Source organism: Uloborus diversus, chromosome 5 (genome assembly GCF_026930045.1).
Source record: "Uloborus diversus isolate 005 chromosome 5, Udiv.v.3.1, whole genome shotgun sequence".
Classification (NCBI taxonomy): Eukaryota; Metazoa; Arthropoda; class Arachnida; order Araneae; family Uloboridae; genus Uloborus; species Uloborus diversus.
The window spans coordinates 22,859,386-22,886,697 of record NC_072735.1 but is presented as its reverse complement, the minus strand read 5'-3'; the positions used below and the strand labels follow the sequence as shown (position 1 = coordinate 22,886,697).

The 27,312-nt window shown below is 31.3% G+C and overlaps 1 protein-coding gene across 4 annotated transcripts in view; it reads left to right on the top strand.

The window, feature by feature from the left end:
* The window catches only part of LOC129222851 (6-phosphofructo-2-kinase/fructose-2,6-bisphosphatase-like), a 141,390-nt gene extending 115,633 nt beyond the window's left edge, over positions 1–25,757 (top strand). For 2 of the 4 annotated variants that reach the window (XR_008580620.1, XR_008580619.1), the window contains exons 8-14: positions 1,898–1,969; positions 2,107–2,253; positions 3,598–3,702; positions 6,106–6,147; positions 6,239–6,326; positions 10,007–11,900; positions 11,992–13,104. Coding sequence is in view for 2 of the 4 variants with exons in the window: in XM_054857404.1 (XP_054713379.1) it covers positions 1,898–1,969; positions 2,107–2,253; positions 3,598–3,702; positions 6,106–6,147; positions 6,239–6,326; positions 22,513–22,640; positions 23,461–23,544 (666 nt within the window). In the remaining 2 variants the exon portion in view is untranslated. Of the gene's footprint in view, positions 1–1,897; positions 1,970–2,106; positions 2,254–3,597; positions 3,703–6,105; positions 6,148–6,238; positions 6,327–10,006; positions 13,105–22,512; positions 22,641–23,460 lie in introns of those variants that run through there. The other 2 variants (XM_054857404.1, XM_054857405.1) reach the window with 2 other exon arrangements.
* Positions 25,758–27,312: the final 1,555 nt, after the last annotated feature.

Sequence of the window (27,312 nt, the reverse complement as noted above, 5' to 3'; positions counted from 1 at the left end):
GTCTATGTACAATGAAGAAAGTACAATAAATAATGAAACCAAAACAACTGAGTTTTTTTCTTTTTTTTAAATTTGACAATAAACCAGCTATTGGTATTTGCTTTTTGCTGTGAAAATACATGTTCCTGATTTTTAAATGACTCTCAGATAACCCGCTTGTGGATAGTCGGGAGTTTACTGTATAATATTTTTCATTGCATTATTCCTTGATCAGCCGCTATTTTTATTTCTTGGGTGATTTATTGAGAGGTACTTTTTCAAAAAGAACAAGAAAAAAAAAATAAATCAATTTTGTTGATTAATCTTTATTGCAATACAAAAGAATCATTCTTGAAATTTGATTTTTGAATATTATTTTTTTCAAATGTTGGCCATAACTGCAGCTAACATAATCCATTCTGAAATTCCAATTTTCAATGAAGCATTGGAGCATTCCTAGTCTTATTTGGGCAATGAGACGAGTAATATCGGCTTTGGATACCAATCTAAAAATTCATGTCAGCTCATTTCAAGAATGATCAATTACTACTTACTAGACCATCCCCAGTAAGAGAACCCCATATTTAACTAGTTAGAATCTGAAAAATGTCATTATTTCATAAGTCAAATTTTATTTAAAAATTCATAAAAATATGATCTCATTGAGATCCCAACTTAAAACTTTGCACAAATGAAGATAAAATGCACACAAATTAATCATTGCATAAAATTTATCTTACTCGTGAGATTGAAGTGATAATATGAAATTCTGGGCTGCATGTCCTTTGTTTCGAAAGTCTAGGGACGAAAAACCTTTTTTTCGGCCATTTCTATCATTGATTGCCCATTGTCTGCGATATGGCTTGTCTAGTACTATATGAATAAACAAATGCAGTTATCAATCATTCATAAGTTCTTCCTTAAACAATACTATTCCACACTAATAACTTAGCAACCAACTTAGCGAAGCCTAAAGAATGCAATGCCACGTGCAGCGTGAAGCTCCTGGTCTGACTATATACAAGGTTGAAGGAGGAAGATAACGTGCGAGCAATACAAGGGACGTTGGGTATAAAGAACTGTGCACATGCGCAAGTATCAACGAAGGTGGTCCTGTTCTATTGTGTACTAATTACCTTGACGGCGACAGCATGAAATCAATACCATTTTGACGGCGAGGGCATAAAATCATTACCATCTTGACGGCGTCAACATGTATGCAATGCTGATATTGTAAGGTAATATCAATATTATTATTTTAAGATGAATACAATGTTGCATACTTGTTATTGTAATATTGCTTTTTAATCTTTCTGCAACCTTTATGCAGTATGAAACACGTCAATATTGACACCGTCAGTATAATATCAAGATCTGTCAAGGTTGATGCAAGAAATTTTTCTAATAGAGTAGACTTTTGATTTTAGGTAACTCAAAAGAAAAAAGTAGTAGCCTGTGAGACCAATTATTGACAGACCAATTAGTTGAGCAGCTTATTTCATGCTTTGAATCAGTGAGCTGCATTTTCTTTTGGATTATATAAATCAAAAGTCTGCAAGGATAAGGCGGCAACAATTGAGACGTTGGAGGCCGACATTACTTGAGTCATTGTCCAGAACCTTCAAATGCTCCAGTGTCTCATTGAAATTTGGAATTTCAAAATAGATCATGTTAACCGCAGTTACAGAGAAAAAAGTTGTACTTAAAACATAAACCTCAAGAATAGTTCTTTTGTGCTAATGTCAAGATTATTCAATAAAATGGATTATTTTTTAAATTATTTTAAATTTCTATTAAAGGTACTATTTTTATTCCAAAAACTGTATCTTTTCTTAAGAGGTACTATTTTTGGAAAAAGTACCTTTTGATGAATCACCTTATAATATAATTATTTGTATTAATTATTATTTTTTTATAGCATGGGGAGAGCGAGTTTAATGCTTTAGGGAGAATAGGAGGAGATTCTGAATTATCGGAAAGAGGATGGGAAGTAAGAACTCTTTACATACATTTAGTTCAAACAGTAATGTAAAAATATAAAGAAAAATACTCAATATACAGTTGAAACTTCTCTTTTTTTGTATTCAGATAAATGAGTGTTGTAAATTTTGTTGTTTTCCTTTTTAGTATGCAAAAATGTTGGCTAAGTACATAAAAGAACAACAGATTCCTCGACTACGAATTTGGACCAGCTTACTGAAAAGGACAGTGCAAACTGCTTCTGGTATAATTGCACCCCAGGAACGTTGGAAAGCTCTTAATGAAATAGATGCTGTTAGTTTACATTTATGTTTATCTATGTTTGTGTTTATTATGTTTCATACTGCCCCACTTTGCGCTGTCTATCGAGAAAATAAAAGTCATATCAAGTATGCATATCCATCAATCAGGCTTCAATTACAGAAAAAAAAATGCTGTAAAATTTTTTGTCAAAATAATCATTCTTAAAGGCACAAAACGACAAATCAAAAATTCCCAAATAAATGAAACGCAACCCTCCATTAATACAACTAAAATCCTTGATTATCTTCTGCTGGCAGGGCCGTAACCAGAAAATAATTTCGGGGAGGGTTTAAAAACTTGCATGCAGAGCTTTGCGCTATTTGTGCTAATGTTCAGGTCCTAGGGTTATCTATTATGAAAGCGTTTTATGCAATTAATATACATGTGAAAGACATTTGAGTTTTGGAACAATATTTTTTGGAAAATTTTAAATATAAACGAACATTTAAATGTCAAACCGAACTTTTCGAGGAAGGGTTTGAACCCTAAGACCCCCCTCCCCCCCATATATGGCCCTGTGTGCTGGCACTACAAAAAAAAAAGAAAGAAGATAAATAGTCGAATAATAATCAACAGGGGATATTTTCGCCTCAAAATAAAAATAATAAATTTATTTCGTCACAGCCGAGGAAAAAAAATGTAGCAAGCTTCTGAACGCTAATTTAAAATGAGATGGCGCAAATGATTATTTTCCTTTAGGAAAATAGAGTTACATTAGGCTTATTAATGCTTTTAAATTTTTTCCCGATGATTTTACTGCCTTGATTTTTTTTTTTTTTTTTTTTGAAATTCAAAGAAAATATTAAGTTTAGAGGTATTTTTCGCAGGCTTTCAAATGATTCTAAATTTGAACTTGTCAGATAATTATTTTGGGTAGAACGATCCATTTAATGCCATTTTTGGGTCCTTAAAATCAAAATTCGAATGGTTCAGTACTTTTTCGGTGTTTGAAAACCCCCTACGTTCCTTCTCCGGTTCCCAAGTACCTCCCTGTCAAGTTAGGTCAAGATCTGATGTAAACTGTGGATTTGTATAGGGAACATACACACACTTATATACATATTATTTGTTTTACTATTGAAATTTGTTATTTCTTTATCCCTATTTTTTTAAGTACAAATCTATTTTTGAATTTTTCTAAATGTTTTTAAAAAGTGTTCATTCTTATAAATAATGTCATTTATGCAATGACATTATTTATTGGAACGAGCATTTACATTAATGCGCTGTTGACAAATAATGCTGCATCTTAAATGGATTTTTGAATTTTCCATTTTAGTTGTTTCTACAGTAAATTTCCTTTTATTTTTTGTTGATAAAAATTTTTGAAAATAGGGCATTTGTGAAGAGATGACATATGAAGAAATCAAAGAAAAATATCCACAAGAATTTTCTGCCAGAGATTCAGACAAGTTCAAGTACAGATATCCAAGAGGAGAAGTATGCATTTTAATGTTTAAGCTGGCTTAAACATATTTTATATATTTCAGGATTAAAATGTACATACTTTAATTCATTTAAAGTCTTGACATGATTGATCTCTTTTGATTTGTCTCTATGCTTTTTCCCGAAGGAACGGCTTGAGATGCACTTGTGTCAAATGCTTGTTGCAATTATAATTTCTCTCTCTAGCTTTTTTTTTTTAGTTTTCTGTGTCTTTTTTTTTTTTTTGTATTATAGTGACAGGATTCCCGTTTTTATATAGTTTTATATAGTACTGGTTAAAGGTCTTAACTTATAGTTAAGAACTTTAACCATATAACATGATTTTTCTAAGTGATTCATTTTGCATTTAGTGCAAGTTTTTTTTTTTTTGTAGGCTGAGCATTTATTCATCTTTCTTTATACCTACCTTGTTGTCTTGAGGTCTTTATACCTATTAGGTTACAATCCTTATTAAGCTTTCCTGTTCTCCTAATCAGGGGCGTGCTTAGAGTTTTAGCGGCCCTGTGCGAAATTTGTTTTAATAGTCAATAAATAATCATTTTTGTTATTTATCTATTCTCTCCTAAAACATAACACATTTCGTTATCACACACTACAACCCAGACCAACCCCAGCACATAAAAATCGACAATATTTTGACATTTTTTAAAAAATTGCTATATTATGTGAATTTAAAAAAGAAAAGAAACACACAACAAAACTTGCCGAAAACAAACATTAATTTTGAAAAAAGAAAAATCTAAAGACAATTAAATTACAATATAATTTTAAAAAGAAAAAAAAAACCTACTGAAGATTAACTGTTTTAGCTTCTTGAGCAGCAAATCGATCAGTTAAGTTTGAATAATCTAAAGAAATACATAACACGAGCATTAGTCTAGTTGATCTTCTTAAATACATTTTAATTATAATATATACATTCTACAGAGGCAACTGTAACTTGTACAGTTTGTAAAATTCGTAAAGCAATTACAACATTTGGTAAAGCATCCTGGAAACTTTTTCAACAAATGTTTAAGTGCATCTAGTGTTTAAGTTAGTTTCTGGAATGAAATTTACAAGAACTTTTAACTCTGTGCATAAATCAGTCCCATTAACATCGTCTAGTTATTATATTTTAGTGGCCCTGTGCGGCCGCACAGTTTGCCACCCCCTAAGCACGGCCTGCTCCTAATTATCATATTCCTACCAATGTCTTACCTGTTCTAGGTACTTGTTGAATGTCATCAAGTTTGCATAAAAAGACTTAAGTTTTTCAGAAAAAATATTTTAGCACGGAACACAATGTTCTTCAAATTTTTTCCCTTACTCTATGAAGGAAATAGAGTCTGCTCCATGGTCAAAAATCTTCTGTACTTCAGCACTTTCATCACCCAATAGATCTAACCGGTAGTAATCTAAATTTTGTTACTTTTTCCTTTGTTTTCAGGAACAAGCATCAACTTATTGAATATTTGGACTCTCCTCCTCCAGTTTTCTGCCAATTTTCCTGAAATGAACCTCTTTGTGTTTAGGCTTATGCTTATATTCAAGGGATATTTTTGTTATTATTTCATCCCTGAGTCATGCAATTCAAATTATAGTTAAGGGGCTGGCCGCAAATGATGTCACAATGATGTGAGGAAGGAAAAGGAAGAGGTAACAAGATGTGACAGCATGCATTTTTTTTTTTTTTTTTTTTGAGGTGAATGTGATTATGAGAAACTGCTTATAACAAGGGATGAGATGAAGTGTAAGAGAGGATAAAAAATGTTGAAAAAAAGTGAGATCATTTGAGGCAGTGAGAAGCAAAGGGATGTAAGTAGCACAATTAAAAATTCGGAGATAACCAGTACAAATAGTAGAGAACCTCTCCTCTGTCTTGGGGCAAGAGATAGTACTAGTAGCTCTGGTTGGTGCTGCTGTACATCAAGATTTAGAAAAATATTTCAATGAAGGCCTACTTAGGACCTTATCTTTAGACGTGTTTTACTCAAAACTTGAAAATGTCCACTTGCATCCATTTGCTTCTCACTGCCTCCATTATTGATGGCCCCTAAACACTTCTGACCATGGGTGCCCATATGCAAAATTTGGGCACCCATGTTAACCCATGTCCCCCAATTAAGGGGGAGGGGGGTCAGATATTTTCCCCATAGAAACTGATTTCAGTACAGATTAGTTATTAAAATTTGATATTTTTAATAACTTATTCATTAATGGTTGGAGGAGTGCTTTTTCATTTTTGTAAAGAAAAAAATACTAAAAGAAAGGAAATTCTGATTTTTAGGGGGGGGGGACTTGAGCCCCACTTGCCCCCCCCCCCATATGGGGCAAGTGCTTCTGACTAGACACTATAATTTGGTTCCCGAGTTTTTAGTGAGTCAAATATTAATGTTCAATGTTTTTCCCTTCTAGTCGTATGAAGACTTAGTTTCAAGATTGGAACCTGTCATAATGGTAAATTTCTTTACCTTTATTTTTCAGTGTGTCAAATAAAGCATTTGTTAGATTTTGATTACAAATTTGCCCTATTCCTCATCTTTCTTAGGAACTTGAAAGGCAAGAAAACGTTCTAGTCGTAGCTCACCAGGCCGTTTTAAGATGTTTGCTGGCTTATTTTATGGACAAAAATTCGAGTAAGTTTTTCTATAAATAGTTTTACTTATAGATACAGAATAGAGTATGTTTTGTGCATTTATTCTCATTGTTCATGTAATTAATTGCATCTCATATTCTCTTGGAACAGTTTTGTATTGTTTTCATTTTTAAAACAATTTTTTTCCTTTTTTTTTGTGTAAACAAAAATTGAAATTTTATTATTTATACATGTAAATATGTTAATGTTACATTTTTAACGACATGTTCAGTTAATGTCATGTTTTGAAAATGTTGCTGTTTCATTTTGAAACTGCATATCATTTGAGATCTTACACTTGTTAGTGTCTTAATTATTTGAATGGCTTCCTGTGCAGATGTCCAGATTGGGTGTGCTTGAAACGGCCGGGAAAAACTGGAAATGTCAGAGCAGAAACCATCTCCCCCCAGGCATTAATTTCCACTCCAAAAATTAGAATTTTCTAGGACGAAATAATGTACCAAAAAAAAAAAAAAGTTATAATATTTACATTTCAATGTTTTTTTTTCTTCAATTTATGTTCAGTACCCAACTTGGAAAAACACTTTTATAATGGAAACTGAAGGATAATTTAATTTCCCCATACATTGAATTATACTTTACCACTTTTCTCCCTAAAATTAAATATATACTCAGGACAGAATTATATCAATAATCTCAAATAGTGGAAATATCTATCATTTAACGTGTGTGTATATGCATACATATTTGGAAAAAGATATATTGCAATGTAACAAATTAAATTTAAAAAAAAACTTTCTGTTTCAAAATTTAAATTTGCATGAAAAAAAGTAAAGAAAGAACTACAACAGTTTCATTTAAAACTTAAAAAATGTTTTAAAATAAACTATTTTGTTCAAGTTAAGATATTTGGGATCTATTTAGTTTTATAATGTGTAGCATATTAAGGAGCCAATAATTTTTCTAAAACCCAAGTTGCACTTGAAAAACAACAATATATTTCTTTGACAAATTTTAAGACTCTTCGACATTTTGTGAACTCTTTGAATATTTCTCTAGCATCCTATGAATTCAAAATGTTGAAGCAAAAGAGGTTTCCAAACAAAAAGACTCATAAAAATTGGATTTGAAGTATCAAGTTAAAATTTAAAAAATGCCTTTCTGACCCATGGTTATTTTTTTTTTCTTAGCTATTTTTGACTTGGATAAGTTTGGCCCATTGTAGATGCTTGCACATAATTTTGAAACATACAATGCTATTATTAATTATAGGCAATTATCATTGCATATAATTGCTTTTTTTTTGTTATGAAATAGGCCATTTTAAAAATCAAAATTATTTATTATGAGTTAGAAGTGGTTTAAAATTTCTTTTTCTTTTAGCTTTTAATTAAACAAGCCAGTTTAAAACATAAAAAATATTAATTATGAGTTATAAGTGGTTTAAACTTCAGTTTTTCTTAGCTTTTAATTTGCTTTATCTATACTAATATTATAAAGAGGGAGGGCGGGTTTTTGTGTGTTTATATGTTCGAGGTAATCTCCAGAACTACTGAACCTATTTGAAAAATTCCTTCACTATATGAAAGGTTCTTTCTTACTGAGTGACATAGGCTATAATTCGAAAATATAACAATGAATAATTCTTTTTTTATTCTAATTTAGGCCCAAATTTCATATAAATTCCCGAATATGAGAGTGAAAAATTTCTTGCACATATTAATATTATATATCGTTGAAAAGGGTAGAATTTTCCGTGTTCTAAACAATTTGTTTCAATGCCCTAACTTAATTACGGCGAGAGTAATTTGTGTTTTTAGCTTGAACTTTTTTAAGCTTAGCTGAAACTTAGGCACTACTTCCTTCATTAAATCTACCAAAAAAGTGAAGGAATTGTTCCACAGTTTTCTTTTTGACACCAGTTGAAAAAGCAAACTTTTTTACTCCAGATCTCTCTCGACCTACGGTCGAAAAACTTAGCTTCTATCTTCAAAGGAAAAAAAGTTACAAGTATTTTTAAGTCAAACTTGAAAAATATCATTTTGATTCAGGTTGTCCACCATTTTATTTTTGCGTTTCCATGGTTACGCTTTTTGAATCCATTGTTTCTTTCCTTATTTTGCATTTCATTTCTTAAACCTATTTTATTTATGTTTCCATGGTTATGCTTTTAAAATCTATCTTTCGCATTTTAATTTCTTAAAAGTATTTTAATATCTGTCGTCATTGTTTGGAAGGGTAATTTTGCATGATGTTTTATTTAAGCCTGATTGTTGAATATATGTCACTTGACACAATTTTTATTCTCAAGGTACAGCTGTTAATATATAAAGATTTGAAAGCTACTGTTAAAGTGATTTTATACTTTTTTGTTTGTTTGGCGAAACATGTATTATTGCCAAAGAAAGAAAATCCGCTTCACTCGCAAAAGTGCTGGGTTCCGGTAGCATGGTAGCTTGGCGCGTTAGGTGCTGAGAAGTTCAGTCTAGGGTCTAGGATTATTGTTTTAAAGCAACCGTAATTGTAATTCATTGTTTTGTGGATTTTTTTTTTTTTTTGAAAGAAAAGAAACTTTTGATTTGTTTTTATCCAAGTGAAATGTACGACATTTTTTCTTTTTTTCTGACTATGATTTTTGAATGTTCCACTGGATGTTTTCTTTCGCTAGACAGATGGATTATGATAGCGTGGTTGCTCGGCGAGTTTGACTATAAACAATAGAGTTGCGGTACTATTTGTACATTTGAAAGATATTATTTGATTTCCTTTTTTTTGTTTATTTTACAAAATATTTTAAATTGCAGTAAAAGCCGCTTCACTTGCTAAATAGAGTTTTAAAGCAACTGTAAATCTAATTTAATGATTTGGCAAAAGTTTTAAATTTCAAAGAAACTTTAATTCGCAACTCCAATAAACTATAGAGGGCGCTGCAGCAACTATCTAATGGTAGATGAAAAAGGTAAAACAAACAAATGCCGTAACTTATAACTTGCTTTGATGCTTAGTGAATGGAGGGTAATTTTTCATTATGTTTGTGGGAAGCTTCTGTTTTCATTCTTCTGAAATTACATTACCCCATAAACTGTCTGATGCCTGTAATTCCCCCCCCCCCCCCCAAAAAAAAACATGTGGAATGGAATGTTTTACCCTTTTCTTTAGTATTATTAATCACCGCAAGGTAGCGTATTCGAGCTCTGGAGTTGCAAATAGGTTTTTTTTTTTTTTTTTTTTGAAAAGTTGTGTACACATTTTATACGAGGAAAACTGATCGTTTCACATCAGAGAGGGAGGGGGCTTCAATTTTTTTTTATTCAACGGACTTCCATTAAATTTTTAGCACGGGCATCGCTGTGCAGGTACTGCTAGTTTTAAATAAAACTAAAGCTTAGCACCCATATTTATTTTCCCAGGCCAAAAATATTGTACTTGTTTGAAACTGTTCCAGTAAATCTTCAGAAGTGCTTTTTCCTGTTTTCAGATTTTCTAAAAATCTCATAAAATTGCTTTTATTTATTTATTTTTCTTTTTCTCCATATTTACTGTACCATCAAAAAAGATGCCTAATTGCACTTTTTTTAATTCTTTTTTTCTTTCCTGAACTTGTAAAGGTGAACCCTATGTATTTTTTCGTTTTTCTTTCCCCCTCTGAGTTAAATTATAGTAAATTTAAAATATGCGCCTCATGAGTGGGCATACATTTTTCTTTTGCCCACTTCGCAGCTGAAATCCCATACCTGAAAGTGCCCTTGCACACTATCCTGAAGTTAACAAGGGCTGCATACGGATGTGAGATTGAAGAAATCAGAGTACCTGTTGAAGCAGTAGATGATCACTCACTCATCTAAGATGCTTAAGGAAAGAAGTATTATGACACAAGTGCCTTATAGAGTTACTTGATAATAGGTTTTATCTACGTGTTATTTGTGTGTGATGTCAAATTTTGACTATAAGTATGAGTTAGAAGGATAAGATATCTTCTATAGATCATAGACTTTTAACAATAATGCTTCTTTTTTGTACTTAGTAAAACATTTCCACAAAAAATGCTCATTTTTTTTATAAGCATTTTTATTATTCATATATTATGAAGTTATCTAAATAACTATTATACTTCAGCATATTTGACACAGGGTAATTGGGTATTTGAATCATGAATATACTGATAATAATACTACTTTTTCTCTTTTTAAAATGTATTTTTCGTGGTTTATAGCAATTTTTTAGCTTTCCCAAATTGAAAAATGTACTAGACATTTTTATTATTATTTATTATTATTACTATTATTATTATTATTATTTTTTTGCTTTAAAAACATTTTAAATTTAGTTTTATTGCAATATGAAAATGTACTTAAAGAAATAATAAGGTTATCATACAAATAACAAACATTAAAAAAAAAAAAAGAATTTTGAACATATGGATATGCTTCACAATTTTGTCTTCCTAAAATATTTCTTTATACTATTTTAAACTTCATAAATCAATTTTGATTGGCATTTTTTGACAGGAATATCAATTATTGTACTGCAAATTTAATGGCAAGGACATATGAATAATAAAATATTGTGCAAAAGGGTTAGAAAATTTTTTTTTAACTGTTTCATTTTCTTGACAAGATATATTTTGAAAGTAGAAAGTACTATTTTTCCAAAATTTTAATAGTTTAAATGAAAAAGCTTGCGTGGTTGAAATGAAAATGTACACTGAAGAAATCTTGTTATTTATTCAACATGTTTGTTAAATCCACAGTGCCATTGTGTAGACTATTTCTTACTTGTAATATGCCTTTTTTAATGCATTGCATGTTTAAATAAGTTAAAGCCAAATGTACAGTATTATTTTATGTAGAATTTTTTATTAAATATTTTAACTTTTGGTGTTACATACTTTGTAAAATCTTGTGGTGTGCCCAAGTTTTGTCTTGATATTTAATTAGAGTTATGTTATTGAAGAACCAAGTTTTTAGTTATTGAAAGAACTATAAATTCTGCAATGTCTGGCCAGTAATTTTTCCGAAACAATATTTTTGGTGTTTGTTATACTTTTCTATTTCAATTATATACCTCTGATCAAACCTTTCTGAGAATTGAACTGAATTTTCAAGAAAGGTAAATAAAATTCAAGAAGTATCAAATATTGTTTTTAATAATAAAATGTTAAACATTAAAAAAGAAGTTAATAAAATGTTGAATTTTAATAATAAGTTAGTATAGAAGAAGCAAGGGTTAAATAATGTGCAAAATACTTCACAGGATTCTTTTTTTTTTTTTTTAAATGTCTATGGACTACGAAAGCGGTTATAGTAATGATATAAAGTGGATTAAAGCTCTTACTGAATTAAAATGCCTAAGTAACAAGTCTTTCAATGCATGTGTGGAACAACCTGCTCATTGTTTAAAATGAATATTGTAAAAATCCACTCAAATTTTACTTTTGCTTGCTGTTTCACATTTTATGTTTCTTAAGTTAAAAAACAATGCCAATGGTTTTCAAAAAATTAATTTAATATCTATGTATCTAAGCATTTATTGTTAAAAAGTAAATAAATAACAAAGTAATAATTTAAGATTCATGAAACCTGGCGTTTAGAACAAAAAAAAAGTTTTTAGGGAGGTGATATTAGTAAAGTCAGAACAAACAACGTAAGTAGAAGCACATCTGACTTTACTATTCAGCACAAAGGTATTTATCTTATTTATCTTAGGTGATATTAGTGTTTAGCGTTTGTTTTTAGCAAAGCTTCTCATTTCTTTGTTACAAGAAACAAAGGACAACTATTACGTAATGTAATGTATACTGGACATTTCTTTATTTTGTTCAATTTTATAAAGAAAAATATCAATCACTGAAGATATCTCTCAGTTTCAAACATTCCTTTCTGAGAAATACTTGTGAACAATAGAAGATATAAAGTAAATAATAGCTTTTTTTACATAGTAGTACAGTGCACACAGAAAACTTAGAAAGCATTTATCATAAAAATATACAATTTATGTTCTCTTGACTTTTAATTTGTAAAATTTATTTGTAAAGCCAATTTATTGAATAATTGGATTCAATCTACATCAGCTTGGTCATAAAAGTTTCTGTAAATATGGCTACTAGAAGAATCCAAAACTAAAATGCTGTATAAAATTATAGCAAAAGTGCAATTTATGTGTACAAAATGTAACTGAGTAATAAACACTAGAGGAGGGAGGATATTACAAAATAAAAATTACTGATCAGTCATTTTACATTAAAAAAGTAATTAAAACAAAAAAGCAAAGTGTGTTGAATCTGAATTTTAAAACATAAGTCATATCTATTTTATGTTTCATCTCAAAAATAATTACTTTGTTAATAAACCTTCACAGTATTTATTTTCATTGATTTTTTTTTTTTTTTTTTTGTCTCTAGTCCCGATTAAAATCAGTTGGTTTTCACTAAAATTATATGCATTTCAAATTATATTTCATGTATTTTCTAAAATGACATGCAGAATTTAAAAACTTGTGTTAGTCTTTTGATTTTATTTCCTCGTGCAATAAACTTCATATTTTTTAAAAACGTTTTTTATTACAACAAGATTTTAGAGATTATATTAACTTATTTAACATATTCATTGAATTCTTTATAGTATGTTAAAGTATTACATGCTTAAACTATCATAGTTAAAGCACTGTTACCAAAATATGTTTTTGAATAAGTTGCTTACTTTTAATTTTTATAAATGAAAGTGCTTCTATTAAAAAAAAACTTTTTATAAAACTATTTATATATGTACATTATGTACTTATAGGTGATATTGTGTTGATTAAAAGTAATTTTGAAATAATTTCTCTGTGTCTTGCATCAATGTTTGTCAAGTAACATGCTTTATTGCTCCATGAACTAATACTATTTTGTCATACATTTGAATTGCACACATTATATATATAATTGTAAAAACATCACAACAAAAGTAACCAGCATTTGACCATCTTTCAAAAAAGTAACTGGTCCTGCAGATCAGTAAAAATGAAGATATACTGGTCCAAAGATAATATATGCTTCTAGAAAAATTTATTAGCATTTTATTACAGCTTATTTATTCTTCTTATGTTCTGTATAATGTAGTTAATTGGTTTGATTTCAAAATGTAAAACCAGACGTGTGATTTTTCATTGTTTTTAATGAATTCAGTATTTTTATGAGAGCAAAATACTGTAAGCAGGAAAAAAGAAGGATATTGAAGCTTAATTCAACATCTTCCAGTTAATTTCATGCATCCAATTAAAATAGTCGGCTATATAGATACAAAAATAAATGGGAGAGCTTTTAGGTGTAGTACAATATACTAATAGTGTTGTGTTAATTTACACAGCAGCCCTGCAATTTCAGTATGTTTCATCTTGTTTGGGTCATGTAAAACACTTAACTGATAGTACATACAAGAAAAATTTACCTAAATGTAAAATATCAAAATTACTGTAAATGTAAAAGTGTTAAAAGACAACGATCCACACTGGTGGACTAATGAATTTTATGTCCAAAGTAGCTTTTACTGATATGGGACCAGTGGACACCAATGCTTTCAAACGCTGGTAACTTTTTGTTGAAATGTGTATACAGCTCATGCATCAAGTATAAATGAAAACTCAAATATTACATCCACTGCTAACAGTTGTACGTTGAAAGTTCAAATCGGTAACTGACAAAATAACTCCTTGCGACAATACATCTTTGTTCAGTCTATGTAAGCACTTTCCTTCTCCTCAGTTCTAGTGGTTAGGGCCACTGGCTAGGGCCTAATTTAGTAATTTTGGGACAGTAGGCCCAATGTATCTGTTGGGCTTCCCATAAAAAAGTGCTCTAGAATTAAAATATCACATCTTTCTGTCATTGCATAACGCACATTCATGCTATGGGCTACAGAACCAGGGTATAAAAGGGGTACACAATGAGGGACCCCCGCCCTGCATTACCTACTTCGGATTTCTCCGGGTACGGATCTTTCGTTCGGGGACCCCTCTCGTCTCAAAGGAACAATTCATACCACTTACGACTCCAGGCACCGTGGACCCAGGTATAGACCTGACTCCTGTAGCACCCATTGCCTACTCAATTGGCCACTGAACAGATACAGATCTGCTCACACAAAGTGGAAAAGGGGTATTCAATTTTTATTCAATTCAGGTAACATATGCATGAGACAAACTTCTTTACACAAGCTGTAACCTAAACTTTAATGAAAATTAATTACTGAGAAATGCACCCCTCTATAAAGTAAAGGCTGAGACTGCTGGCCTTGGCTCCTACACAGAAGCCGGGGCGATAGGTGATGGTGACTTTCCAAACATTTCCTTATTCAACAAATTTTGTCTGACAATTCAGCAAATTCGGAGATAGCATTGCACAATTGCTGTTTTATTTTTTTCAATGATGATGCTATGCTCCTTATAAAAGTTATCATTCGGTAAAATTCAGAGTTTCATTTGGCAAATTGGAAATTTTCCTCCTCAAAAAAATTTAAGTTTGGGGCATCCCTGCCCAGGGGTGGATACAGACAGCCATTTTAGGGGAGATCATCCTGAAGAATATAGAATTTTGGATACGAAAAATTTCTGAAACTGCTTAGGTGTTAATAAAAAACACTGAATCGGCTAGGAATAAGGCATCTAGTAAGGCATAAATTATTACTAATTTAATAAGCAATGACAGGAAGATGTATTTCAAATATTTACTTTTAAGTGATTTATGAATTGAAAAGATTACAGCAACCATTTACATTTTACTCACAAAGTATTTGAACACAATAATGGATGCATAATATTGTCAATGGGTGGGGGGAGGTGATGAACCCCATGACCCTTCATTTGTATATGCCCCTGCCCCTACAGGCGCACAAATACTATCGTCATCTGCTCCAAGTTTGAAACGATGAAGTAAATAATTTGCATATACTGTTACAAGGATTAGGAAAGGTATATACATTACTAAATTCAATGTTGTTAGGGAAATTTGCACACATAGGCGTTTTAAATTTCGAAAGACCCACTTCTCCAGTGCAAGGAAAACCATTGTACAAAAATATTTTTGGCTCTATTCTCTTGCACTTTCTAAAAACTCTGAATTTTATAACTTCTGTGGCTAACAATATCACACTAAATAATATAAAATTGGCATAAAGGTGATAATTTGCTAATTTAAAGTTTACACTTGCATGTTAATCACTCATCTAATATTTCTATCCTGGCAAGTAAAAGGACACCAGTAGAACCACTTTTAAGTGATACACTCCAAATTTGGAAAATTAAGTTAAAGTAATAATATTGGGTATAATCACTTTTTGGTGAAGTCGGGTGATGCTTTTGGGGAGATAGCATATAGTACAACATTCATCGATTCATTTTTTTTTAAGTATACAATCATATTATTGAATAAGTTAATCCAAATTTATAAAAAAAAAATTTCAGTTAAAAAACACATTTCCCAATATTTTGTGAAAAATGAGAAAGAAACGAATTTGTCTCGTTCACAAGTTTTAGAGAAATTTTTAATGCCTGAAAATGTAGTTGCAGAGATGATTATTTTATTCGTTAGAAAAGGTAATCCCCAGAACTTTGAAGGAAGCAAATTTTTCTTGCATATGTAGTTAACTCTCAATAACTCGAATATTCCTTTTTCTCAAAGATTTCATTGGGTACCAAACTTTTGAGAAGGCTGTGGGAACTTGTGATAACTCAAACGCTCAAAGGTTTTAGTCCCTTTGTGGCTTCCAGTTATCAAATGTTGAATGTATTGTTCTCGTGAAATTTAGTTATCTATATATACAGTACAACCTCGATATCTCGAATCTATCGAGACGGGTTAAAATTTCGAGATATCGAGTTTTCCAGTTATCAAGGTTTTTAAAAAAATACACTAGTAACTCTAAAGGTCAGTTCTCTGGAAGCCCCAGATGGCATAGCAGAGCGGGGTTCCCTGTTTCGTACATTAGTAACTCTCACATTTGCACACACGTACACTATATGCATTTATATATGTACTATGGGACCACTTTGAATTCTGATCAATAAAGTAGTCTTCAATATTTCACTAGATTTGAAATTTTCTGTCGAAAGTGCACAGGATGAGATTTTGAAATGAATAACATTTTCAACTTTTTTTTTCCATCTAAATATTTAAAATTCTAATTTTATCTTTAACCAGTAACCTCACATTCAAAAAGTTCTCAGCAGCCATTTTGTAGGAGTTAAAAAAAGCTGAATGATGAAAATGAGGAACGCATTTTCAATTTTCGCTTGAAAACTGACGGACGAAAAATCGAACCCCTTTCCTCAAAGTGGACAACTTGTTTGAGAGAAATGCACAAAGATTCTAAACTCTGGGGGGAAACACTGCACTCTCCTATTATGTTGCCCCAATGCCCTATTCACAAAATTTCCAAGAAAAGGGATAAAAAACGTTAAGCAATTGTCCCTGGAACTGGTTTTACTACAAAAATTGCCAAAGCAAAACGACAATTGAAACTTGCTTCTGTGCGAAAATTTCGATATATCAAGGGTTTCAAAAAATAAATTTCGAGATAACTATGGGAAATACGTAGGGTTTTTTATAGAAAATGCTGGGGAAAATTTTTGTTTTGAGACATCAAGGGTTTTGAGATAAGGAGGTTCGAGATATCAAGGTGTGACTGCATAAAAATGAATGTTGGTAAATTTGTGTGTTCCTTAAGATCTCAGAAACTACCCAGGAGATTTAGCTGAAAGTTTCACCCAGGGGCGTAGCTAAGGGGGGGGGGTTTTGGGGACAAACCCCTCCCCCTCCCCCCGAAACGTTAGTCTCAAAAAAAAAGGGGGGAAGAGAAAGAAAAAACGAAGAAAAAGAAAAAAAATCACTACGACTTTTTTTTGTGTAACAAAGGTCAAAAATTCACTTCGCTCCCCCCCCCCCCAATGCCATTGAAAATCTGCTCCATGAGTGACCCTCAAGTATAAAGACGCCTCCCTCTGCTGCGACAATTGATAATTGAGTGAAATTTGACACTTTGCTTCAGAAATGAGATTGTTTGTTAAATCCACGGCGGCCTTTCTTTGTCATAGATTCTGCAAATTGTTAAATATGTTTAATTTTATGAGCCGCGCAGTGGGAATATTGCATACAGTCGAATCTGTATATTTCGAATTTCACATTTAAAAAAATCGAGATAAAGAAATTTTGAATTACGGAGACTAAGAAACTTTTTATAGAAATTTGAAATATGATGGTGAAAATTTGAAATTGATACTAAAGACAATATGGGCTCTTGATTAAAATTCCTCTTTATTAGTTTTGTTAGGTATTTATTCTATTATTACATTATTAAGTGCTTTATTGCGAGTTTAAGGAATCATTTTGACAGTAAAAGAAACTTTAAGCATATCTTTTTCAAGAAAAGTCTTTTATTGCTTTTTGGTCCCTGATTTTTTTTTTGGATTCATTATTTATTCTCTTGAGGTTAGCAATTGCAGCAAATCTAACTTGGCCAGTAGTCTACGATTTTCCTATTTACATCACTTGAAAAAAAACTTATACTTTCTTTTCACTCCTATCATTTCAGTTTTCTACATTTCGGTCATCACAATTTTAAGAAAGAGAGCAACCAAAGAACAGTACTAATCTAGATAACAGAGCGAAATGCCTTTTAACTTGAAATGACCTTTAACCATGAACTTTAATGTTCATCTTAACCTGCCAAACCTGTGAATTTCACCCCTTAACTCTTCTTCCAAGAAAGTGCGCGAAACGACTGTCCTTTGGTTAATCTTCCTGGGAAGCCTATTCGTGGAACGCATTTACTGCCTCCTCAGCTCTTGAAGACATTTCCTCTGCTTCTGAGTTGAAGAAAATGTTTTTGTTTGCTGCTTTGTAGATCATTGATCTTCGAATCCGAAAATGATAGCATAACCGGAATTCGAGACGATAGAGGTTTTTGTTGGTCTGGTCTCGTGTGTGTCATAGGTCATAGTCAAAACTACCTTTGCTAACCAGAGTATTCATTGCAATCACATTGATTCTTCAGCCAGTATTTACTGCGTATTCTTTTGGAAACGTACAGTCTGTTTAAAGTAGTACATTCTAAGTGAAAGTTGTTGCCTAATGAAACGAACAAGACCAATAACAAGCTTTTTTCAACTCAAAGAAAAAAATTAAAATGACGAAAAGGATTGCTCTAAAAAGAGAAAGTTAACGTCGTCTGAAGAAAACGAAGTACAGTCTGAAAAGCAGCGTTAGTCCCATCGGACCATTCTGAAGGTAATTTTATTTTAATTCAAAAGAAAAACTGCATAGCATTACATGAATAAAATGTTTAAAAACGAGATGAATCTAGATTATTTCTATAAGCTTGGTTCGGATTAAAAAGTAGAAAATAAAAAAGACTTCTGTTTATAATACCCGAAAATTGCTGTTGCTCTCTCAAATAGATATTTATGTAAATTCTAAAGCAGCTAATAAAATTAAAAATAAATATCTTTATAGATATATCTTTATAAATATATCTTTATAGTCTGACCACCGATGAGATTGAAAGTCAAACATTCAGTTCACAGGCGGAAATGGAAGTATCTATTAGCTTTCAGGGATGCCAGCTTTTGTAGATGTGTGTTAGCCTCTAAATTAAGCAGTCACACTGAAATGAACGGAACACGTTCATCAGATATTTGATTTCCCCCTGATTTGGATAGACTGGTTTTGACAAGACCGTTGCTAGAAAATTTCACTTTAAATTAAATGGAGGGAAAGGAAAAAAAAGTTGAATTTTCCATAACATTAAAAAAATAAAAAATTCTTTACTTTTGTTTTGTTTGACACAAGCATCGGAATTGGGGCACCCCATTCCAAAGTATGTAAGATTCACCTCCCTCTTATTTTTTATAATACTAAAAAAATTTACACACACACATATATATATATATATATAAAAGAACCCCCCCCCCCCCCCCCGAAAGTCGGGTCTAGCTACGCCTCTGGTTTCACCATTTGTTCTTTTTGGTACCGAGAAGGTTTATAGACCAGTTTGAAAAAAATCCGACTGATAGTTCCTTTTTTATTCAATTTGTCCCAGTTTTCGCATAAATTCCCTAATATGGGGTGAAAAAATACGTGCATATATTAAAATTATGCACTAATTTTTCGCTGAAGATGGCATCTGTTAAAAAGTTCTAAGTTGTATAAAAAATTAGATATGAGCTTTTCTGTTCCATGTTCGAAGGCTTTCATCAACCCAATTCATTATTTAGTGTATCATCTCAACTCCCAATTGATAGCTAGATTGTTATATTTTTGCATTTTGTCTGACTGTTCGAGGCTTTTCTCAAGTCAAATCTTAAAGTAACGTTTTCCCACAAGATTGGCTAATAACAAATGGATTTAGCTGATCATTTTCCATTTAAACGGAACTTTAATGTAATTAATGGTTTTTTATTATTATTTATGCTGATTGGACACTTACCCAGTATCAATCAACCAGCAGTAATATAGCCAAATAGTTTGCAAAGATTTCAGCAACTTATGCATTTGGCAATTTTTTCAACTGTCGCTGTTTTTGAAGCCAAGGACTACCTAATAATGTTCCATGTTTCTCAGTTTTCACCAAGTAAACTAACTATCGCAATTAAAGGAGTCTTTGAAACATTTTTTAATATGTAAAGTAACCCACCAACTAAATTAGGCAAATCCATAAACAGCACATAACTTCTATTAATTTTTCTTTTTGTACAATTTCAAACAATCACCAAATTTTATTACCTATTTTGGAAACATTTTGGATGAAAATATTTCGCGCCATGTTATGGTGACTAGAAGTATCTCAGCATTTGGTGACAATATCTTTTTCATGAAAATTAGTTAACAGACCGTTTTAATAACTAAGGAGGGGTAGCATTATCAAAGGTATCCCAAAACGATTCCCGCTAATTTGGTAACATTTTAAATCGCACCAAGAACCCTCAATAATTGAAATTTCGCAAAATAACAAAAGCAAGTGTAAGGGGATTACGGGAGAAGCTACATTTTTTTAAACACTTCCTACTTCAATAGCCATACAGAGAAGGTTTTAGGCTAAATGTTAAAAAACAGATTAATCTTTTAAACATGTGAAGTTTAATTTCATATTTTTGGAATTCTTGAGGATATGCTTGCTTTCGTTTCTAAATGAATACTCGTTCGTTCTTTATACTTACTGCTATTTTCGTTTTATGAGTAAGGAAGAAGAGCTCGATTTTTAATTGCGTCAAAAAGGTGTGTTTTAAATGCTTTCACTTACAACAGAAAACAAATGCAAGTAACGATTGATTCTCATAATTATTACTGACCCAGGCAACGCCGGATATTTTTGCTAAATCTTTTATAAATTTAATCATTTTTTTTTTTTAGAATAATAATAAAAGGGGTATATGTTTAAAATCAAGGACAGCCGGTTCTTAATAGCACAAAGTCCTGAGAGACGAATCAAAACATTCTAGTTATTGGTAGCCATATGATATAGGTTTCACGATTTCATGCTTACTTTTCAGTATAACCTTTATTAATTTATTTTAAAGGCTGACTTCATACTTTACATTAAATTTAAGCATGGGTTTCCAATAGGATAAGGACTGAGACTATATAATTATATAAAGTTGGGGGGTGCCTCAAATCCTAACTTTTTGGATTTGCTGCACCCTTTGAAGAATTAGAATTTTGTCACAGCACCCTAGTCTATCTCTTTTACATACCCAAGTTTTGATATCATGGACACTTTGCGGCACCCACTTTTAAAAACCCCTGGTATAAGGCATTCAGAGCTAAAGTGGTTTTAATCTATTACGATTTAACCGACTTTAGCTCTAAATGTCTCATTTACGAATATAACATTTCATTCCCAAAACCTTGTCTGTTCAGAGATAAAGTAGATCAATTCAAAATGAACTGGATCTACTTTAGCTCTGAATGTCTCATATGGTGATGCTAAAAAATAAAAACTTAAATCATTAGCTAAAACCTCTAGCGAATAAGAACTGCCTAAAAATTGCCAAAGGAAATAAAGAGCAGGAATTAAAATACATAAAAAAAAACATGGTTTTCAGAATAGCTTCTTAAGGTATTACGGTATTTTGTTCTTTTATTGTAACTTTATTTGCAAATAATGATTGTAATTTTGCAGTGTAACATTGCGAAATGTGTAAATTATTTAATGAACTGAAATCTACACATTTCTTGATCACAAGCTACATGGATTTCCAGAAGTTAACTCTAAGAGAATGAGCTGAAGGTCAAGGGGTCAGTAGGCTTAAACTGTAGCAGTAATACATATATCAAAGATAACATCCTGCGATGGAAATACTATTAAGAGGTAGTGCACATAATTACTGCCATTATAAAATTGTTATTATTATTCTTTTTAAACTTAAATGGTAATGGCTAATGCACAAAACTATTATAAGGTTTTTTAGAGAAGTTTATTATCGGAAGGGGGCCAAAGTGCAATTTTTAAGCTTCTAAAAGGGGGGGGGGGGGTCTAGCGAAAATTTTTGGAAATTTGTCTCAAAATGCAACTTTCATCTATATTTAGTCGCTTAAGGGGGACTCCCCCCTAGAAATGTGCCTTTTTGTATCTTGGGCTTGTTTTATTAACAATATTCTGGTTCAATTCAGAATAAGTGGATAATCTTGTAATACATACCTTCAATTTCTGAAACATCACACATACTTTTAAGATCTTCAAATTTTATAACAAACCATTTTGAAAAGTGTTCTTTCAAAAACTAAGTTTTATGCAGCTTTTATTCTAAAGGCATTGAAATTAAAAACTTTTATCTACTTTTCATTATAACCTTTATGAAATACATTGAATTCAACATGAAGACATTTTTTTTCTTGCAGAATTAATGCAGACCTGTAGCTAAATAGGTATTTGCTCATTTGTGCAAATGCAGTTTTCTAAGAGAGAGGCTTTTGTTGTTTAACTTTGCTGTAAAAAGCACATCTCGGTTAAAAAAAAAATAAGTTACAATCTTGAGAACTTACTGTAGTTTTTTCTTCTTTTTTTTAAAAAAGCCAGCGTAGAATTCCATTTTAAGGTAAGTCTTTAAAGAAAAACAAATCTTCCATTGATTAAACTTTTGTCTATAATTAGATTTATATCAATTAATCAGAAAATTCATACTTTCCATAATAAAAGTCTGCTTACGAAAAATATTTTGAACTATTTTTATTATTAATTATTCATATCTACTTGCAGCAGAACTTCCATACCTGAAAATTCCTCTCCATACAGTTTTAAAGCTCACACCTGGAGCTTATGGGTGCAATATAGAACCAGTTTCATTCCCAGTGCCTGCTGCTGAGACATACAGAGAAAAGCCTTTTGTAAGTACACAAACTAGTACACAAAATTCATACTATTTACAGCCATAAATAAAATTACATCATGATTCAAAGCACAGGATACTTCAAAACTTCAACAGGACATCTGATCTGGTGGTTCAAAGTTTTAGTACATTAGAACACCATCATATGCCCCCCCCCCCCCGACTCTTATTCTACCACATTTTTTTTTTCGAAAGTTCATGACCAGGCCTTGATCTACGTACCCGCACACGAGATAAAAGGAGTGCAGGACTTAAAAACAAAACAAAAAAAAAAAAAAAAATTACAAAATAAATTTTAAAAAACTATACTCTAGTTTTAACAGTTGAAAATGTTTTGGTAAAAATGTGAGGAAAATTGAAACCAAACGCAGTGTCGCATTATAATAATTAAGTAAAATGTTTTAAAAAATAAATTCAAAAATTAAGTAAAACTGTTGAAGCAGTTAAAAACATACAACAAGCACTCATTAAAAAAAAATTTCGTTTTTTATGGGGGGGGGGGGATTTATAGATCGGGGGCCTGTCCATGAAAATTGAAAAACATAACATCTTTCAAGTAGTAGCTTAATTTGTTGATAACATTGGTATTTTTTCTTCATATACCTTTATAACACCAACCTATAATGCACAATTCTCTATAAACTGCATAATTTTTCAGATGTAAACAATTAAGTTTCAGTGTTACAAAAAGCTCTCTATTCTGCTTTGTAAACATAACATTTCTTCCACAAGCTAAATTTTTAAACTGTTTTTTAGCTTTCCATTTAATTTCAGATTTCACCGTTAAATCTATTTTAAGCAAAACAATTTAATTTCAGATGCCAGGACATTTGGAAGAAATATTTCACCTCAAGGAAGGCAAAGAACTCCCTCTACAAAATCCAGATGTACAATTTCTGTAATAGTATAAGAAATGAAAGAAATATCCTATATGAATCAAAGTATTTTTGCAATTATAACTGACGTCATTTAAATATTCTTAATGAAAAAGACATCTAGCTAGAATGGAACAAGTATAAGGTAACCAAAATAGTTCTTGCTGCTCTTTATGGAAACAAAAAGCCACACTTCAACTTTTTTACAGTATCAGTTAGCATATTAATCTCTCTTGCCACTTAGATCATAAAACTCGTGGGTCTTGAGCTCACACGTTAAAAAAAACTGCAAATGATGGTATATAACTTTGCTGGCTTTCAGCAGAATTCTTGACATTGTAGCTTTTGTGTCTGAAGCTGGTGTTTGTTCTGTTGATATAAGGTGTGTGAAACTAAGGGTGTTGGCAGGCCCCAGGGCAACGAAGGAGTGGAGGCCTCTAATCAGGGTTCGAAAAGATCATCATATTTTCTAAAATATCCGATACTTTTATATGCATTCGAAGATTTTGATATATATGTATATATCCGATATTTTTGATCAGCACTTTAATAGTAAATACATCCTGAAGTTACAGCTATTTATTTTTTATATCATTATTATTATAATTTATAGGGGAGAAAAAACGTAAAATTTGCTGATCCGTGAAAGTTAGGATATTTTGTAAAAATTTTATTGTGGGGGCCCCTTTGTTGTGGAGGCCCCGGGGCAGTAGCCCCGCCTGCCCTCCCCTAAATCCGGCCCTGGGTGTCGGAGTGAATCTCGGTAAAGTCAATGAATAGTCCTTTTATCACCTATGGCTTTTTGTGATAGATTTCTAGTGAGCACCTTATTCCTTTTGTTGGAAATGAGACAATGGCGGCTCATGGGTGGTTTAAAAAGAGGTTCACAAAACAAATTTCGAAATTAAAGTATGCAGATATGGCATAACTTACTGGTAGTTTTTTAAATGTTTCTTTTATTTGATTAAGTTTTATTTTTCTTATTGTTCAGTTATATTAATTTACTATTTTTATTTAGTATTTATTTGAGGTTAACAAATCAATAACATTTTGAGCTTGAGTATGTCAATTATCATGCTCTTTTTTCAACTGAGGTCATGGTTTAAGTGCTTAGTCTGTCTCCCCTTCGATCATAATGCTTCTTAAAAATAGTATGTTGGCGATTTTTATGCATGAAAGTTAAAACAGTAAAAAACGATGCAACATATGCCTCTTAAAAGGCTTGATGTATCTACTGAATCATTGATCTTGCAAGCATGCAGCAAAATTTAGCTGAGAGCCATATCAAAAGATTTTGATAAGTAGCCAAATATGGCAACCTCTCTTCTTCAGGAGCACACTCAAATTGCATAATCAGAACATTATATAGCAATTCTTTATCCCTAGCTCTTCATATTCACTTTTACAACATGCAACCATAAGTAGATATCGTCACCTCAGCGCAACACTAATACATCTAATCCCAAGAATAGCACTAAGATATCCTACTGTTGCTCTGAGGCGACGATATGTCAATCCTCAGTTTCAGCCTCTGATCCCAGCAGTACAAGGCTATACGCTAAAGATGGGCAGGGCTGACAAGAGGCCAAGTTAGCCTAGTCGGAAACTAACTAGGGGTCCTTCCCTTGAGGAGACACGGCTCGGAATTGTAGTGGTACATGTTAGGCAAGTTTTAAAAGTAAAAAGGGGTTCGCCTTGGCTCTCGGCAGCCCTGAAGATGGTCTGAGGTGAAAAAAAAGCATATCAAGCACACTTGGGCGAGCAAGTATCGAGTACTTTTTATAAAAAATATTACTTCTGTTGATAAAAGACGAGACTAGATTCTTCTTGGGGATTAAAAAAAAATATTCATCTGGATGTATATTCAACCACATTTTATTTCAGTTTTTAATGAAACTATTTTTTTTTCTTGGGAGAACACATGTTTATGTGCATAAATAAAAAGTAGAGTCTAGAGGTGAGATTCAATGCTTTTTACTTTTCTATGTTGTAGAATTATTACTTCACACTCAATCATTAGTAGTGACCAATTAGCTTTTAGTTCAAATGTATAGTAAACATGTGCCCAGTAAATAAGCTCATCTTAAAAGTCACTAAACCAAACTCAAAGTTCATTTTATGGTCTTATTCTTCAGAAAATATTGAATATCTTATTAGTGAAAACCTTAATCTATATACACACTCCAGCATCTTTTATATAGTATGGTGCACTCATAAAAATAAATAAATAAATAAAAATAAAATAAACAAAATAAAATAAATTTTTAAAAAAATATAAAAAATAAATTTTTACTTTTTAATGCAAGAAATAGTAAGGACATATTTTTGGTTACTTTATTCTTAATTTTGCATATTTTTATGCCACTATATTATATGGTATATACTCAAGATGTTGCGTAAGATAGATATATTTATATATTTTATGTAATAAATTTAAATGACATTTGCATGTTTTAACTCTCCTAGAAATTTTAGGATAATAAGAGAAGATAGGATTAGGATAATAAGATAAGTTTTAGAGAAAAATAAGTTTTGATGGTAAAATTAGTTCCTAGAACTGGAGACTTTTCCTTTATTTATACTTATTTTTTAAATTGTTAGCTTTCATCTTTAACTTTAGAATGTTTTGTTAGTTATATGCAGTGGCTTGCCTCAAGCATTTTAATAATGTTAAGTGACTGATACCATAAAAGAATCATGAAACTAATAAAATTAACCACAAAAGCATTACTGCATTTCTACTAAAAAATAAGTAAAAGCTTTGGTAAACATCTTCACAAAGTTATGCATTTCAAAAGAATGAGTTGACACAGTCATACATAAAATCTTCAGAATCTCTAATATATTTTCTTTTATTTAAGAATCACTCATACTTATACATTATTTGCTAAATTTGTTGAAATGAGGTTGCAAATCAACTTTTAAATCCTATTGTAATTTACCCCTATTTTCTGCATTTATAGAGAGCTTTCTTCAATCCTTCAGGTTTTTAAACGGTAAGAAACAACCTGCTCATTTGAAAAAATCCTGTAAAGATTTTTATTCTATATGGCAAATGGCCAGAGAAATATTCTTAAAAAGATTGTTTGTTGTTCACAACTCATGTATTCTCACAGAGCATGTTTTAAAAAGACATAGCAATCAACAGGCTAAAAGTGTGAACTACAGAAAAAAGCTTTTTTCCACCAGAATGAAAATGTTCCTTGCAGGAGGATTTTCTCTAATCAAATCTGCAATGACCCAGCTTTTGGGTAATTATTGGGTTTTGTAAAGAGTCTCCAAGATTTTTTTTTAAATTTTTTAAATCATAATACACAATGGGGGGAGGTATTTTTCCCTGTTTATAAGAATGAACTATTTGGTTCGAAGATTGATAATATCAATCCATGTGGTGATTAGAAAAAGGCGGGATTTTTTACGTGCAAATGAATTGAGGAGGTTGGGACATAACATATTGAGGCTACTGTATATGTGTGTGTATGTATATGACTTTTTGTAAAACTTCTACTTAATTTTGCTTTAATATGCAGGGGGAAAATTGAATTTATCTTTTTCATAATAGTCAATTTGCTCTGTAAAATATTTTATAATTAAACTACATTTGTTAACTACATTAATTTGTATACTGTATCATCACTAGTGACAATAGTGGTATATATCTCAAAAAAAAAAAAATTACATAAAATTGCTTTTGAATTTTTTATCCTCCAACGATGTAATATGCGCCAAAAAATTATGATTTTATGTTGCTTGGTTTTTTTTTTCCTAGTCGAAAATAATAATACATTGTTAAAG